At 34.3% G+C, this 16,458-nt stretch overlaps 1 protein-coding gene across 3 annotated transcripts in view; it reads right to left on the bottom strand.

Moving 5' to 3' along the window:
• Positions 1-15,376, bottom strand: part of LOC149782264 (acetyl-coenzyme A transporter 1-like) — a 30,448-nt gene extending 15,072 nt beyond the window's left edge. Inside the window, exons 1-6 of one of the 3 annotated variants that reach the window (XM_089933640.1) lie at positions 15,198-15,376; positions 13,660-13,813; positions 9,287-10,025; positions 6,651-6,805; positions 6,137-6,321; positions 1,215-1,399 (exon numbers count right to left, since the gene is read on the bottom strand). In XM_089933640.1, coding sequence (XP_089789766.1) covers positions 1,215-1,399; positions 6,137-6,321; positions 6,651-6,805; positions 9,287-9,897 — 1,136 coding nt within the window. In that variant the 5' untranslated portion in view covers positions 9,898-10,025; positions 13,660-13,813; positions 15,198-15,376. Of the gene's footprint in view, positions 1-1,214; positions 1,400-6,136; positions 6,322-6,650; positions 6,806-9,286; positions 10,026-13,659; positions 13,814-14,933; positions 15,142-15,197 lie in introns of those variants that run through there. The other 2 variants (XM_089933642.1, XM_089933643.1) reach the window with 2 other exon arrangements.
• Positions 15,377-16,458: the final 1,082 nt, after the last annotated feature.

The following is a 16,458-nucleotide window of genomic DNA, read 5'->3' as shown; positions in this document are numbered from 1 at the left end:
GCCCTAACTGCACTAATGAGAATTGTGTTGTACATCACATAAGATATAAAGAGCAATAACTGTAGGAGCAATGCCATGTATTAACATCTGATGACATTGACCATACAACTAACCAAATAATCCATTACAAAGTGCGGCAACAGTTGAATTCACAATATTTTGTCATAAACTTCATTCAGCTGCAAGTCAAAAAGAGTGTGTGTGTGATTTAGATTTGGAACATAACTTTAACAATTTTTCAGTCATATCGCTACATATCTGCAGTGTGGCAGTTTAAAGTGATGTCTAGTGCAGGGGCATCATGCCGCAGACATGTAGCATGATGTCCCACCCAGTCACATTATCCTGACACCAGGCTGACCAGTTATAACACTAACCTCTTAATGCTGAGCGCCTAGCGAGGCAGCTGTTAGTACCATTTTTAGAAGTCTTTGGTATGACTCGGCTGGGGTTCGAACCCACAACCTCCCACATCCAAGGCGGACACTCTAACCACTAGGCCACCACAGCGGTCAATCAAAAAGAGCAATAACTCTTTAAAAAAGTTACTATAGCAAAGTGATGACCATAATATTCACAAAGTCTCATGACAACTGAAACTATGCTGGACAGATGGACAGAAGGATGGGTAGATGGACACAAGGATTCCTATACAACTCAGCCTTTACAGAGTTATCACTATGACAATGTAAAAGTCCATAGAATCAGAAAACTTTATTCATCTTAAAATCATTCACATGGCACAACAATCTACATATGGACAAAAACATGCAAATCAAACCTATTTTGCCCAAGTCACATGGTTTCTGCACAGCTGTGCAAAGGAAGATTTTACCAAAATGTCTAGGAGTAAAAAAAGAAATCATCTATTTTTTTTTTAAATTCACAAAATCATTGAACTGACATGAAATTCTTATCATCTCACCTTAATATGAATGAACAGAAATATGCCAACCAAATATCATTTGTCTAAGTAAAAAAACGTGTTCAATTAGCCCTGAGAAGCAAGTCAATACGGTTGATATGCAAAACACCCCCTAAATCTAAAAAGAATTTGGCTTTATTAAAATAAACCAGGTACATCACATGCAAGGACAGCAGACATCAAAATTAATCAAGTAAGCCGCACAGTTCTTGAAGCCAGGACGAAAGAAGTTTGACAATTTTAGTGAAACTTGAAAAACTGCCATCTAATAAACATGAAATAAATTTACCTATATTGCATTGCTTTGAGGTAAATGTACATGGGCCTGGGTCCAGCAGTGAACTTGCTGATGATGAGAGTGAGGATGATTTCTATAGGTACCATGGGAACTGTAAACAGTGCCAGCCTCTCTTTGGGCATGCCCGCTTCAATCAGCTTCAGGTCAAATAGTGAATCTGCTGCAGCAAAGGCAACCTAAATAACACAGATGTAGAGATGCATAGTCTTCAGACCCAACATAATAGCTAAATGAAGCTACCTAAATAACACAGATATAGAGATGCATAGTCTTTAGACACTGAATAATAGCTAAATGAGACTACCTAAATAACACAGCTGTAGGGATGCATAGTCTTTAGAACCAACATATTAGATAAATGAAACTACCTAAATAACACATGTAGAGATGCAGTCTTTAGACCCAACATAATAGCTAAATATACTACCTAAATAACACAGATGTAGAGATGCATAGACTTTAGACCCAACATATTAGATAAATGAGACTACCTAAATAACACAGATGTAGATATGCATAGTCTTTAGATCCAACATAATAGCTAAATGAAGCTACCTAAATAACATAGATGTAGATATGCATAGTCTTTAGATCCAACTTAATAGCTAAATGAAGCTACCTAAATAACACGGATGTAGAGATGCATAGTCTTTAGACCCAACATGTTAGATAAATGAGACTACCTAATTAGCACACTACAAAAGCAAGGGATGTTACCTAAATAACACAGATGTAGGGATGCATATGGTCTTCAGACCCAACATATTAGATAAATGCAGCAAAGACTACATGAATAACAGATGTAGAGATGCATATGGTCTTTAGACCCAACATATTAGATAATTGAGGCTACCTAAAAAACATAGGTGCAGAGATGCATATAGTCTTTAGATCCAACATGTTAGATAAATGAGACTACCTAAATAACATAGATGTAGAGATGCATATGGTCTTTAGACCCAACATATTAGATAAATGAGACTACCTAAATAACACAGATGTAGAGATGCATAGTCTTTACACCCAACATATTAGATAAATGAGACTACCTAAATAACATAGATGTAGAGATGCAAATGGTTTTTCGATCCAACATGTTAGATAAATGAGACTACCTAAATAACATAGATGTAGAGATGCATATGGTCTTTAGATCCAACATGTTTGATAAATGAGACTATCTAAATAACACAGATGTAGAGATGCAAATGGTCTTTAGACCCAACATATTAGATAAATGAGACTACCTAAATAACACAGATGTAGAGATGCATAGACTTTACACCCAACATATTAGATAAAAGAGACTACCTAAATAACAGATGTAGATATGCACAGTCTTTACACCCAACATATTAGATAAATGAGACTACCTAAATAACACAAATGTAGATATGCATAGTCTTTACACCCAACATATTAGATAACTGAGACTACCTAAATAACACAGATGTAGAGATGCATAGTCTTTACACCCAACATATTCGATAAATGAGACTACCTAAATAACATAGATGTAGAGATGCATATGGTCTTTAGACCCAACATATTAGATAAATGAGACTACCTAAATAACACAGATGTAGAGATGCAGTCTTTACACCCAACATATTAGATAAAAGAGACTACCTAAATAACAGATGTAGATATGCACAGTCTTTACACCCAACATATTAGATAAATGAGACTACCTAAATAACACAAATGTAGATATGCATAGTCTTTACACCCAACATATTAGATAACTGAGACTACCTAAATAACACAGATGTAGAGATGCATAGTCTTTACACCCAACATATTCGATAAATGAGACTACCTAAATAACATAGATGTAGAGATGCATATGGTCTTTAGACCCAACATATTAGATAAATGAGACTACCTAAATAACACAGATGTAGAGATGCAGTCTTTACACCCAACATATTAGATAAAAGAGACTACCTAAATAACAGATGTAGATATGCACAGTCTTTACACCCAACATATTAGATAAATGAGACTACCTAAATAACACAAATGTAGATATGCATAGTCTTTACACCCAACATATTAGATAACTGAGACTACCTAAATAACACAGATGTAGAGATGCATAGTCTTTACACCCAACATATTCGATAAATGAGACTACCTAAATAACATAGATGTAGACATGTACATGGTCTTTAGATCTAACATGTTAGATAAATACAGAAATGTTGCTGTAATACTGGTTCAGAGTCCCAAAGAATTGTTTTTCAATGACTTTTTAAATAAATGCAAGGACTTCCTAAAGTTTTCAATAAGTATTCTTTATTACAAAAATTGAACTTTCTCAAAATGTTCCTATATTTATCACTGTTAAAATAGATATATAAAACAGAACTAAGTAGCACACTACAAAAGCAAAGGGATGCTATTCCATCTGGTAAACTATGTAGCACACAACAAAAGCAAAGGGATGCTATTCCATCTGGTAAACTAATTAGCACACAACAAAAGCAAAGGGATGCTATTCCATCTGGTAAACTAATTAGCACACAACAAAAGCAAAGGGATGCTATTCCATCTGGTAAACAATGTGGAGTGTCACTTGATCTATTCCATTTTATCACAATTGCTTTACTTATTATTTTTGATAAATGCATAAATAAAAAAATTCTGAATATAAAAAGTGAAATATTTATTAACATTATTGTTTTAAATTCTATCAATAAATTCAAGGAGTTTAAGGATGCTAAAACAGGGGTTATCAACAAATTCAAAGACTAAGCCGCCAAAAGTTGTAAGAAACCATGAACATGATGGTCAGATTCCATCAAGTTCATCATGCACATAATGTACCAAGCAATAACAAGACAAGCCAGTTAACTTAACAAAATGTTGCATGTGAAATCTGAGGTTCTCAACTTTTTAGGCAGCAACCCAGATTAGGTTTGTGGTGTTAACCTTGCCCTGTTAAATGCAATAAAAAAAAACACTTGAGTAGGAAATTTCAATTATTAAGGTTCATCTTGGCAACCTACTCAAACCAGTATAGTGACCCAGTTTTGGGTTGTGACGTATGAGTTAAGAACCACTGCTCTAGGTCAAAAAGATGTGTGTTGGGTGGACACAAAAAACCACAGGGTTCAAAGACAGTTACCAGTTTAAATTAAAGAAATTACCTAAGAAATAGTTAAAACTCAGTGATTTAATATTTAATTTTACATATTTAGATGAGGACCATGCACTGGTACAACTATTGCAAAACATGTGACATGTCAATTATTTGATAAGAAATGCACATAAAAAGTTTTCAGAGAACAGTAATGAATTATTGTTTCCTTTCATACAAAAACAAATAGAGCCACACACAATTATATCTGGCACTGGTCTGACTAAGTCAAATATTTCTGCCAGGCAATTCAGTCTCCTATTTTCAACATATAATAAGATGCATATTATTTATGCTAATGATGACTAAATGAGGCCAATACTTCAGATTAAACATCAAATTTTGCATGGAAAGTTCAGTTTTGCTCCTTATGTCAACAGAATTAGACTGCAAAGCCATCATACACTGCTAGTGTAACACACATTTATCATTTGACTAATGACCTTAGGAACTCGATTTCTGAAAGAATAAACTTGCAGAAATAAATAATTTTGCATTAATTCAATTAGTTATGACTTTGAAAAGAAATATAATTCAGATAAGGATGAAATATTAAAACACTCGTAAATGACGAGTGAAGGCTAAAGTCAAATGAGTAAAGAAGAGAGACAAAAAGGTCAAGATCCAAAACTGAGAATTTCACAATGCTACCCTTTTCTGGTAAATCAAATAACTGAACATATCAATAATTTTCTTTACACCAAGTATTAAAACTGCAACATTTTATTGCAACCTAAATATATTGTCACTGTACAAAATGTTCCTGGACATCAATGATGTAGGTGTGAAAATAAAACTAGATAAAGCCTTCTTTCTTTATAAATCAACAAAGAAGGTATACAAATTTTGTAAATATTAACTGGTTGATCAAAACATTTTTAGTTTTATCAATTTAAAAAAAAAATTATATTCATATTAAGTACATTTTTGAAAGGGTCCTCAAATTTGGGTCTTGTTTAATTTTACTGCTGTTTTGAACCACAGAATGCCAACAAAGGGCCATTGCTTTTATGGAAAACAACTGATGCTTATACCACTATAACACTTCATAGCTAAATAATGATTTTAGGATCACACCAGCAAACTTTGCTCTGGGACTACAACTTTGTCCAGGTTGGGAGTCTATTACTCCAGCTTTTCAAATCCAACTGAGAATCCAGGTAGCCTGTTCTTGGAATTTTATTGATTACCCGTGTAACTTTAGTGTCGCGATACTCTTAGGAACGTGAACCAATCAAACATGCCCTGAATTAATGCACATAAATAACATTTCTATAACTGTAAATTTTATCATAGGTGAACTATAAATAATCACAATTACAGTACAGTAGAACTTCAATTATCCATGAGGGTACAGGACCGAGACCATGATGGATATGAGAATAGATGTTGTTGTTGTTGTTGTTGTTGTGGGGTTTAATGCCATTTTTCAGCACATGATATTCTATGCATGGCAGCCAGTATTAATGGTGGAGGAAGAACCCAGTAAAAACCCCGGAAGAACCACCGACCCATGAGAAGCTACTGAAAAGCTTTCTCACATACCAACATTGGCCGTTTCCTAGACTCGAGCCCTGAGAATAGATGGATAACAGACTATGTACATTAGAAATATTATATAACAGACTGGGTCATCAAAGAATCATATTATCTACATATACCTGTTTTTAATATTTTGAAGTACAATGCCTTGGCTGTTAACAGAGACTGACCGTTAATAGGGTGACAGATAATCAAAGTTCTACTGTACTTTTTTTTAAAGTCTTTTTACCTCCACTGTAAGAACTATGATGGCATACGATATTACTGACGGTAAGTGGATCACACGGATCAGCTGTTTATATGTGTCTACTATTCCCTGGTCGGAATCAACATCTGGGTCATCTTTCTCTTGCTTCATAAGCGATACTAGTGTTGTGCTGATGAAGAACACAATGCCACTGTAGTACAAAAAACCTTAAAGAAAAATCAAATTGACTTGTCAAATATTCCAAGCTGGTTAAAGACACACTGATACTGATAAGAATCATACCTGCATTATGTTTTCTGACTTGAGACTCTGATATTTTGAAAAATACTGATACTCAAATATACGTAAACTCTGATATGCAGTCACATAAATGCAAACAGATCAGGGTCTATGTTACTTCTTCTACTAATTTGTCCTAACAACATGTATAGACCCAAATCTGTCAACACAATCAGAAAATGCAAAATGGGAGGTTATGATGTAAACAGCCGAAGCTAGTTATCTTGAAACATTCCTTCTGCTCTTTAAAACTTACTGGCTAACGTAACAACTCCCTCAGACTGTGGCTCAGTTCTGAGATATTTATTACAGAAATCTGCCGACTCCAAAGCAAGGAATAGTGCATTGCCCAGGAAATATCCTGCTGTCTGCCCAACACTATTGCAGGTGCTTGCCCAGCCAACATTATGCCTAAAAGAAAACAAAAATATAAATAAATATTACCTTGAGTGATTTGTCAACAAACTTCTGCATATACTCAAACATTTTCCAATAATACAATATACCTCACATTATCTTGTTATTGTTCTTTGTCTGTCATTGTTGTTGTAGGATTTAACACCATTTTTCAGCACAAGATAGGCTATACATGGTGGCCAGTATAAATGGCGGAGGAAGAACCTGGAGAAACCCCATAAAGAACCACTGACCCACAGGAAGCTATTGGCAAGCTTTCTCACATACCCACATTGGCAGAACCCATTCAAATTATGTTCAAATTTGACTGAAAAATGATCAACCTGGATTATAACCTCCCCACTAAACCTATATTGGCAGAACCCATTCAAATTATGTTCAAATTTGACTGAAAAATGATCAACCTGGATTATAACCTCCCCACTAAACCTTAAATATAAAAGCAATGTAGCTGTCTGTCTTCTCTTTAATGAATCCAACACAAAAGCATTCTTAATTATTTTGAAAACGCTTAATATCAACAAATCTTTCTCTGACTTTATGATATTTTATTTTTAACTCAATTAAGAAATTAAAAAAATGAAATGGAAATACTGACAGTAAGAACTTAAAACTTGTTTGCCTTCAATACAGATCAAAATGCCCAAGTCCAAACTCTTGAAAAACGTGTAAGAATTGGAAAACTTGGTATTATGGTATGAAAATGTTATCTGGTCATATATATATATGTGTGTGTGTGTGTGTGTGTGTGTGTGTACATATATACAAGCGTGCACTTTAAAAATTTAATATTTATTCACACACACACAAATTACATAATTAATCATCTTACTGGCCTGAATATTTAATTCAGTCATTTACAAGTAAATACAAATATTGCAACCAAATTCATTTGTTTGCTTCACTGTGCAAAAAAAAATAAATTATTAAGTAAATTCCAACAAGTTCCAAAACTAGTTGCAAAATTTGTAAACATTTATCACCTGAAAATCTAAACAGGTCATCACATATACATTTCTCTCTCGTAAACTCATGCTCGCATAATACATGAACCTGCTAATAAGGCAGGGTCAAGCATGGATCCCATTTTTTTCCCCTTGAAAATACCAAAAGGATGTGGCCCCTATTTACTGAAAGTTAAGAAAATCACAACCAAAACAGGTACCGTATTCCATGTAATTTTTGGTAAATGAAACTTTTATATACTGCTTGTTTTATCACTGATAAATTTTAATAAGAAGCCATGTATTTTATTAAGTTTTCTATGCAAAACAAATTCTCATCACACTGTAAATAACAATACTATACTGAACAATCTTTTGGTCCATGAAAAAGTCATTAATGCTTACTGGCAGCAGCGCCCAAACCTAAATTCCAACTGTGCTTTGAGCTCCCAATTTGCAGAAGTGAACTTTGCATTGTTACAATTAATCCAAAGCAGACCTTCTTTGTATTATCACATTATGTCTTTTGTATCAAATCAAATAAATGGAGTGGAATAATAAAAAGTTAAAAGGCATGTAAATCCCACCAACATAAGAGCTAGCAGTCATAATACTGTGTCAGGTAAACTAACTGCAGTTGGTCAGTTAATTTCAATTGTTCAGTTAAACACTTATAACCATTATCTTGTAAATAACATAATTAAAGTATCCAACATTAATCACTATTTTATCCTACTAAACATGATCAATGATAGCAAGAAAAGTAGTTAAATGACTACTTGCCACATGGAAAAAAAAATTTCAGATATAATTCATATAGAAAAATGAACGTTTCCAATGAAACATAATCCAATGGAACTGAAAATGCTTTTTCATATACCTCTCATTCTGTTCAATTCTGACCAAAAGACGATCAACCTGGAATATAACCTCCCCACTAAACCACAAATATAACGTGAATAACTTCAGAAGAAAATGCATATTTTGGACAATTATTTCCAATACAAATAAAAAACCATTATTAAACTATTTAACAGGCTCCCACCATCTTATTCTTGTTGATAACCAGGCAGGACAGCATCCCGTTCATAAATGTTCATAGTCTCCACAATAACTTACACCCTCACTTAAAACACAATCTTTGCTTTTGGTACCCACTGTAGGAACAAACATTCTAGCCAAATTATATTTCTGTTTTGAGTGGCATTTGTACAATCTTGCTAACAGTGAAGAATGGGTCGACTGACAACCAAATCAAGAAGCTTCCAAGCAGTGAGATGCATAATGGTAGAAATGGTATAAAATACATGAAAAATTTAAATTTCATACATTTTGTGATAATCGATACAATACATTAAGAATAATTACTTGCAAAAATATATTTCCAACTTCTCTATAGACTTAAGCCTGTTTTATGTACAATATTTCATTAAAACAAATGTATGTCTTAAATATACAGAAATGTAATTGAATTGTGATTACGAACGAATTCCTGCATTTTAATTCATAAGAAACAGCTGGTAAGAGTTACCTTGACAAAATAGTCAGTGCCCATCCATCAACAGCAATATCTTGGGTTGCTGCGAGGAAGTTCAGCATGAAAAATATGAATGTCAAAGGTATAATGTCCACTTTCCTTGAAGCCAAGTCTTCTGTTCCTAGGAAGCTATTTACATAACTTGATAAAACTAACATGAAGATTCCAATTAAATACTGGGTGGGAATCAACCAAGTCTTTCTTCTTCCAAACCATTTTATATACACGGAATCCACCAAAGGAGCCCATAATAGCTTTATGCTAAATGGCCAAAAGACAAAACTGAAGATTGCCTGTTCTTTGTAGCTAACTTTACGACCTGAAAGTAGCATTGGTATACTCCCAGTAAGACCTAATGGAATGCCTTGAAGTATGTATAAAAAAATCAATAACATAATATTATGGAAGTCTCCCTTGAGACCCACCCTCTTTGAGATGTCATCTGTCACAATATCTGTATTGCCTCCAATAATTTTGTCTTCATTGCTGTGTGTAGAGAGTGATACATGTGGGATATTTGAACTTGAATCCAGATCTATCCCATTAACTAAATGTTTTGGTCCATTTTGCACCACATGAGTTCTTTTAGTTACAACTGAAGACATGATGATGATGGTTGAGACAGGCTTATCAAAGGCTTTTAATCATTTCCTGATGATCATTGCGAATTTTAATAATTTCCTCAGATTCCCATAATTCATAAACAGGAAGATGATACTTCTTTTCCCTTTTTCTGAAATAAAAATGGAACTTTAAAGATTTATTTCTCTGATAGTTATAACAATCATCTGAGTACATCAAAATGTTAAGTTGGAAGTTTGTCCACGGCTTAAAATAACTAGAACAAGGATGGCACTTCAATATGAACTCATTAACCTTAAGACATCAATTGTCCTCATTATTATTAATTAATATAACGCTAATTAGTGAAATAATTCACTAATTATGTTTTGTGACAAGGTAGAAGGATCTACCAAATGAAGTGCTATTAACTTCCAACAACAAATCTGTAACGAAAGGAAATTTCCGCTAGAAAGATGCAATTTCCACAATCCCCCAGGCTCTTGTGCATCACACTAGTTATGAAAACAATGTTCAAACAATCAAAAAAGAACAAATGTACGAATTACAGTCAAATCCACAGTGTATCTACAACCTGTAGCATATGGACAATGCAGTCCAGTTGTAACTGACAACTTTCTTCAGCACTGTATAGGGATGTACTTTTTAATATAGAGTATGTATAACTTTAAAAATAATATCACTGTACAAGAGTTTTCAAGAGGGGTGGAAACTATTTCTATCATTACTTTTTGTGCTCTCATTCATAGAGACAATGTAAGACAATCATGTACATTGTCTCTATGAATATCAGAGTCCATGTCTTACATTGTAGGCCAAAATATATTACAATAAAAAGCAATGAACATCATTGTTAGGCTTAATTTGTTCAATCAGAATCGTAACACTGAAAACTAGTTAATTACTACAGCCACATACATGCAATCTAGGCATACACCACATTCGTTCACTTTGTGATGTTCAGGGTGCAAGGGACAGTTTTATGCACAAATTTAATGTCCCATTCACCAGCCTAGTATAAAAAAATTCATAAAAAATAAAATACACATGCGAGATCAAAAAGGTCCACATTTCTGGATTGTTATATTAAAACAAAGCATAAAAATATTGTTCACTTAACCAAGAAGTCAATGGCAGTTCATAGAAAAAGAAGTTTACACACCCAACCCAAATGTATACCTGTATATTTCACACCTGAAGGTCATTTTTACACCATGTGATGTTCACAGTGCAAACACATGCCCTTTTCTTAGCTGATAATTCTGCAAAACATTGTGTACTAAACAGGATGATGCAATTCAAAATAGGTGCCATCCAAGCCATTTTTGAGATATTCTACTTGCCTTGAACCCACATGTTACTGCTATGAGGGGCTGGTCCTTCTTTCTAGCTGACCATTGGTATTTCACTATCTACATGCTGCAGAATAACAATGGGACGTGTATATGCCTCCCATCAGTTTTGAAAACAACACAAGCCCAAAACATCTTGTTCTCAAATATATCCACATCTTTACATAGTAAACAATAATAGCTGAAAAAGCCACACCATAGCATTAAGTTAAGAAATTTGACAGGGGCAAATTACAAAACTATCCCCTGCCACCATAAGATTTTGGTTCAGAACAGTTGATGTCAAAAGTAGCGTACTTATCACATATTTAGACAATGTCTAGTAAAATGGTATAAAAGAAAAAAAATTGATTGTAAAACTAAAAATGGTACTACGCTTTTAGAAAAGTGACTACTTTACAGCAAAAAGCATTGCATTGATTACATTGTGTGTAATGACTGACTGCATTTCTTGAAAGATTTCAAATCGTGTGCAACCTCATATGCTTTTTGTCTTTGTTTACCATCAGGACAGAATAAAAACTCCTTTATACTGCTGCTTGAATGATGATCAGGGTTGTGTTAAAATGACACAAATGCTTTGTTAGTTGTCAGTGACAGAACCAAGAAGATTGTATAAACTCTTCTAGCAACTGAATGGAAATAAACCCCACATTCAAGTAAACAATTTGTAAATAGTTCCAAACCTTTCATTATTATTCTGGGGATGCTAATAGTAGCATCAACGTTGTGTGTGTGCGTGGGGGGTAATCACAACAGTCCAGCTAATCTGGAGAGATCAAAGTTTAATCAAATGACATTAGGTCATGTTGGAACAATGATAGACTGATGTGTGGGACCATGGTAAGTTTATGAAGTGACATATCAAATAAATCCATTGATACATAGCCACTGAAATTGACCATACATATATAATTACTCAATACAATTTAACATTTCACTTACAACTTACTTAAATGATTTCTGGAGTTTACAAAATCATAGCAAATAAAAAGGTATGGTATAGAACTAATATTAACAGTGGAAAATTCAGTTCAAGATAAAAAGCATTTCAAATGATAGGCTTTCAGGGATGGTCCTGGCTTTTAAAAAGCTGTCGCCAAAATAATCGCCAACCTCAATATTTTGTCGCCAATTTTCAAAAAGTGTCGCCAAAAAAAGTAGTGTACATTTTTCCAAGTGTTAATTTAGTCTATTAATGTAACAGGCAATGAAAATTACAAAAGATGGATTAGTTAATACTTTAATTACAACAAGCATTAACAAAATGTTACAAAGTATTACATGAAGATCCGTCGCGATTTTAGGGCTGCCCACTTGTTGAATGCAGTTTCAAAGTCTAATTTTTCACATCTGTACATGCTGATTCTCATTAAATTCTCGAGAGATGAGATGCAGAGCTTATTTCTGATGTCAGTTTTTATGAGGTTCATCTTACTGAATCCACGTTCACAGTCCTCAGTGCTGACAGGTGACACCAGGAGTCTCTCAGCAGCCCCCCCCCCCCACCTTTATGGCTAGCTTCACAAAGCTTGTAGCGAATTGCTTCCTAAATCCCAAGAATGATCAGAATGATCACTGAATGCTGTATAAATTTTCTCGACAAGAAAAATAGGATCTCCATTCCCACGAATGAAACTTACACGAGTCAACACCTGGCAATATTGGACCGTATATATAAGCGTAAATTCACACCCAATTTAGGGATTCTTTCACTCCTGTATTTTGAGAAATAAATAATTATTATTAATTATGCAAAACTGTTTTTTTTTTTTTTTGCTATTTCTTGTTGCGGAGTTTAAGTCTCTGCAGCCGTAACACGGGACTGATGGCAAAAGGAAAAGATCAATGAGTAAAATGCTGCACTGGCGACAGATGTAATTGTGATTGAGATTTTTTCCATTTGCTTTGTATTTATACACAGTAGTCGGTACTTCAGAGGTTATCAGTTTTCTATGAAGGTTCAGCAAAACTATTGTATTGGTATATGTATAAAAAAAAACAGAAGGATTAGCCATACAATTAATTGTATCTGTTCTATTCGCGTCTTCGGAAGTCGGTCAGTTGTAGGTATAGTGCGGTAGCATGATTGACTGTATCACAGCATACAGTACTCAGCCCAGATGTCAGCATAAGCAGATTATGATGTAACAATGCACTGTAAAGATAGGGTTGTCAATAAGAACAAAGGATCATTTGTGTAACAGATTGATTCCAATGCATTGCTTAGTCAAGTTTATGGCTTCCTATTGTTCTGGCTTTAAATTTATTCAGTCCAAATCCATGATTGTATGTACAAATTAAATAACCAAAAAGTATGTCGCCAAAAAAATCGCCAGATGGGATATTTTTGTCGCCAATAAGGAAAAAAAATCGCAATTTGCGACATTGGCGAAGCCCAGGACGATCCCTGGGCTTTTAATAAGCACATACCATAAAATAGAACTCTTGCAAAAGCTAAATCTGTCCGTCAAAGTAACTCTCTTGTACACTTAGATCAGAATGAGTCTCTGGATAAGTTCAAGCTATTGCTTCTTTCAGCATGACAAACCAATTAATCCTAATATTGTGCCATGCAAATTGAGACCTGCAAAAAGAACAGAAACAAGTGATACTGATATACTTTTAATATTCAATGAAAACATAAGAATTTCTGAGAAAAAACTATATATATTTTTCAAATGCACAAAATTGCCACTTAATTTTAAGCTTTTCCCCCTTTGATAACTGAACATAGAATTTTCAAGATAAATGCATAACACTGATAAATTTCTTATTATTGAACAAGTGTGAGATATGAATTTCTGATGTCAACTTCACTGTGGGGTCATGAATATAGAAACTAAGTAATTGGTGTGCTAAAACTTTAATTCTTCTCACCCACAATATAGGCAGCAGTATGCCATATGAATAACTATTTACAAGACCATTCCACTAGTGGCATTCACCATTTACAACAGTATATTTATAATTTATCTGAAGCGTATCTGTTCCTGTGGAGTTTTAAGAATAGATGTTGACATGCAAATGACCATGTCTGTACTGAAATATGAATAATATTCATTAAAATAGGGGTGCAAACCTTACACATCTTCATAAAGAGCAAGAAAATACATTATAGTTCCCATTATCTGTCCAAAATAATCATGATGTGAATAGTACACAGGTACAAAAGACAGTTACCTTACACCATAAGTGATGTATGGAAAAAGAAAGGAAATATAATGAAGCTAATGCAAAAACATTACTGACATATATACAAAGAAGCAGAAAAGTATAACACATGTGGCTGACAGCACCAATAGAAAAAATATTTGTTTTAAGAGTGCAAGTGTTTCTATTCATAAATTTAATGCCACATTCTCCTGCTTAATTTTTTTAAATCATAAAAACATAAAATAAACAACGTAAAAAAGGTCCATATTTTTCAATACTTATTTAAATAGCATGTGAATATTATTCACTTGAACAGAGAAGTCAATGGCAGTTCATAGCAAAAGAAGTTTATGCACTCCAAACCCAAATTTATACTTGATTCTGAGGGAAAGTAGTGTGTACACTCATCAATCAACTCTTATGTAGGTCACAATCTGACACCTCGATGACTCCGGTCTAATTTTTCGCTACTATCTGCACATTTTGTCACTCACAACTTACACCACTGTAAAGACATTCAACATCTTTCATCCATGTACCCAGATGCGTACCTGAAGTATTTGGCACCCGGGGCGGACCTTCCTTTGGCACCCCCACAAATAATTTTAAAATGTAAACACACAGAAAAAGATATTATGTTTGCAAGTGGATTCGTAAACAATACATTGCCGTCATAAGAAAACTGGAAATAACTTTCACTTTGGAGAACATTTTCTCTGCTTTGAAAACTTGTACTGGTATTTAAAATCTCCCAATCCCCGCCCCCCGCAACACCCCTTAGTACGCCGCTGCATGTGCCATTTAAGCATCCTTACTGAGTCTAAAGAGCTATTTTCACGCAAACTTTATCCATTGCCACGTGTCTTGTAGACACGACACAACTTTTGGTCTACTTCGGAGTGAATGCGACTATTCGGCACTGAGTCTGACTAAGGAGGTATAATATTAAACAAATTCCAATACAAGCACCGGATAAAGCACCGGATTTTCACTGGCTCGTTCGCAGGAAGTTGACTGGCAAAGCCGCTTATATACTTGAAAGATATGTTGGTTTAAATTTTTCAAATGTTTCTTTTGTCTGTTTGCCAAAGGCCATATTCAACGATAAGTATTCCAGAAATATCTGTGCAAATAACAAGTAAATTAAGATCACAAGTGGTGGATATTTTATTTGTGATAGTATTTCACAAATATTACTATGGAAACCGGGACGCTAGGTTTTGGAGAGCTTTGGAGAAGATGGTGCTGTACAGAAGTATTTCTTCTTCTCGATAATATGTTATAATTTTTAGGATAAATCAGTTAAAGTTTTAACATAAAATTGTTGCTGAAAACTTAGCAATCATTTTTTTTTTATCTCTACATAATGCCAAATAAATTGTTTAAATAACTAAAATATGTTGATTTCCGTTTGCTTAAAACTTATTTCTTGTGTTTTTATGCCTGTCAAGGAGCGTATGTAAAGGTATTTGTCCAATTTACTGTTATTCCAATTTTTCAGACAACTTGCCCGAGGGACAAGTCCATAGGAAAATATTAATGGTCTATTCACAGATCCCCACAGAACACTGCTTAGTCCGAGTTTCCTCTGACCCTTGCCACCCCATTTTTTTTATATTTGGACATTTATGTTGGGGTGTAGGATCAGAACGCATTCCCTATCGAAAAGTTGGAATTTGCCGACACCATTTGGTGTCGGCATGGGATAGCCACTTTTTAGCCGATCGAGCACATTTGAACGACCTTTCATCGAGATACACCTACATGAAATCGATAGGAATATGATTTATTTTCTCAGAAATTACGATCATAGCATTCGTTATGTCTTTAATCCGCTGATACACGAGACGAAAATATATCGTTGCTAAAATATGACCTGGATCTGGCCATTTGTATTCCTAATCACGTGACTACACAACTCTCGCAACCTACATCTCAATGATATCGAAGGTCAAAATATTTATTGTGAAAACAACGACGAAAATCTGTAAATGTTGCAGAAATTTGAAGAAAACCAGATTCACTACGAAGGGCACGTGTCAATGTGGTAGTCACGTGACTCCAACAAAAAAACAT

Source organism: Sinohyriopsis cumingii, chromosome 15 (assembly GCF_028554795.1).
Source record: "Sinohyriopsis cumingii isolate HCF-2022 chromosome 15, ASM2855479v2, whole genome shotgun sequence".
NCBI lineage: Eukaryota > Metazoa > Mollusca > Bivalvia > Unionida > Unionidae > Sinohyriopsis > Sinohyriopsis cumingii.
Note: the sequence above shows the minus strand (reverse complement) of the source record. Positions and strands in the feature narration are given on the sequence as shown.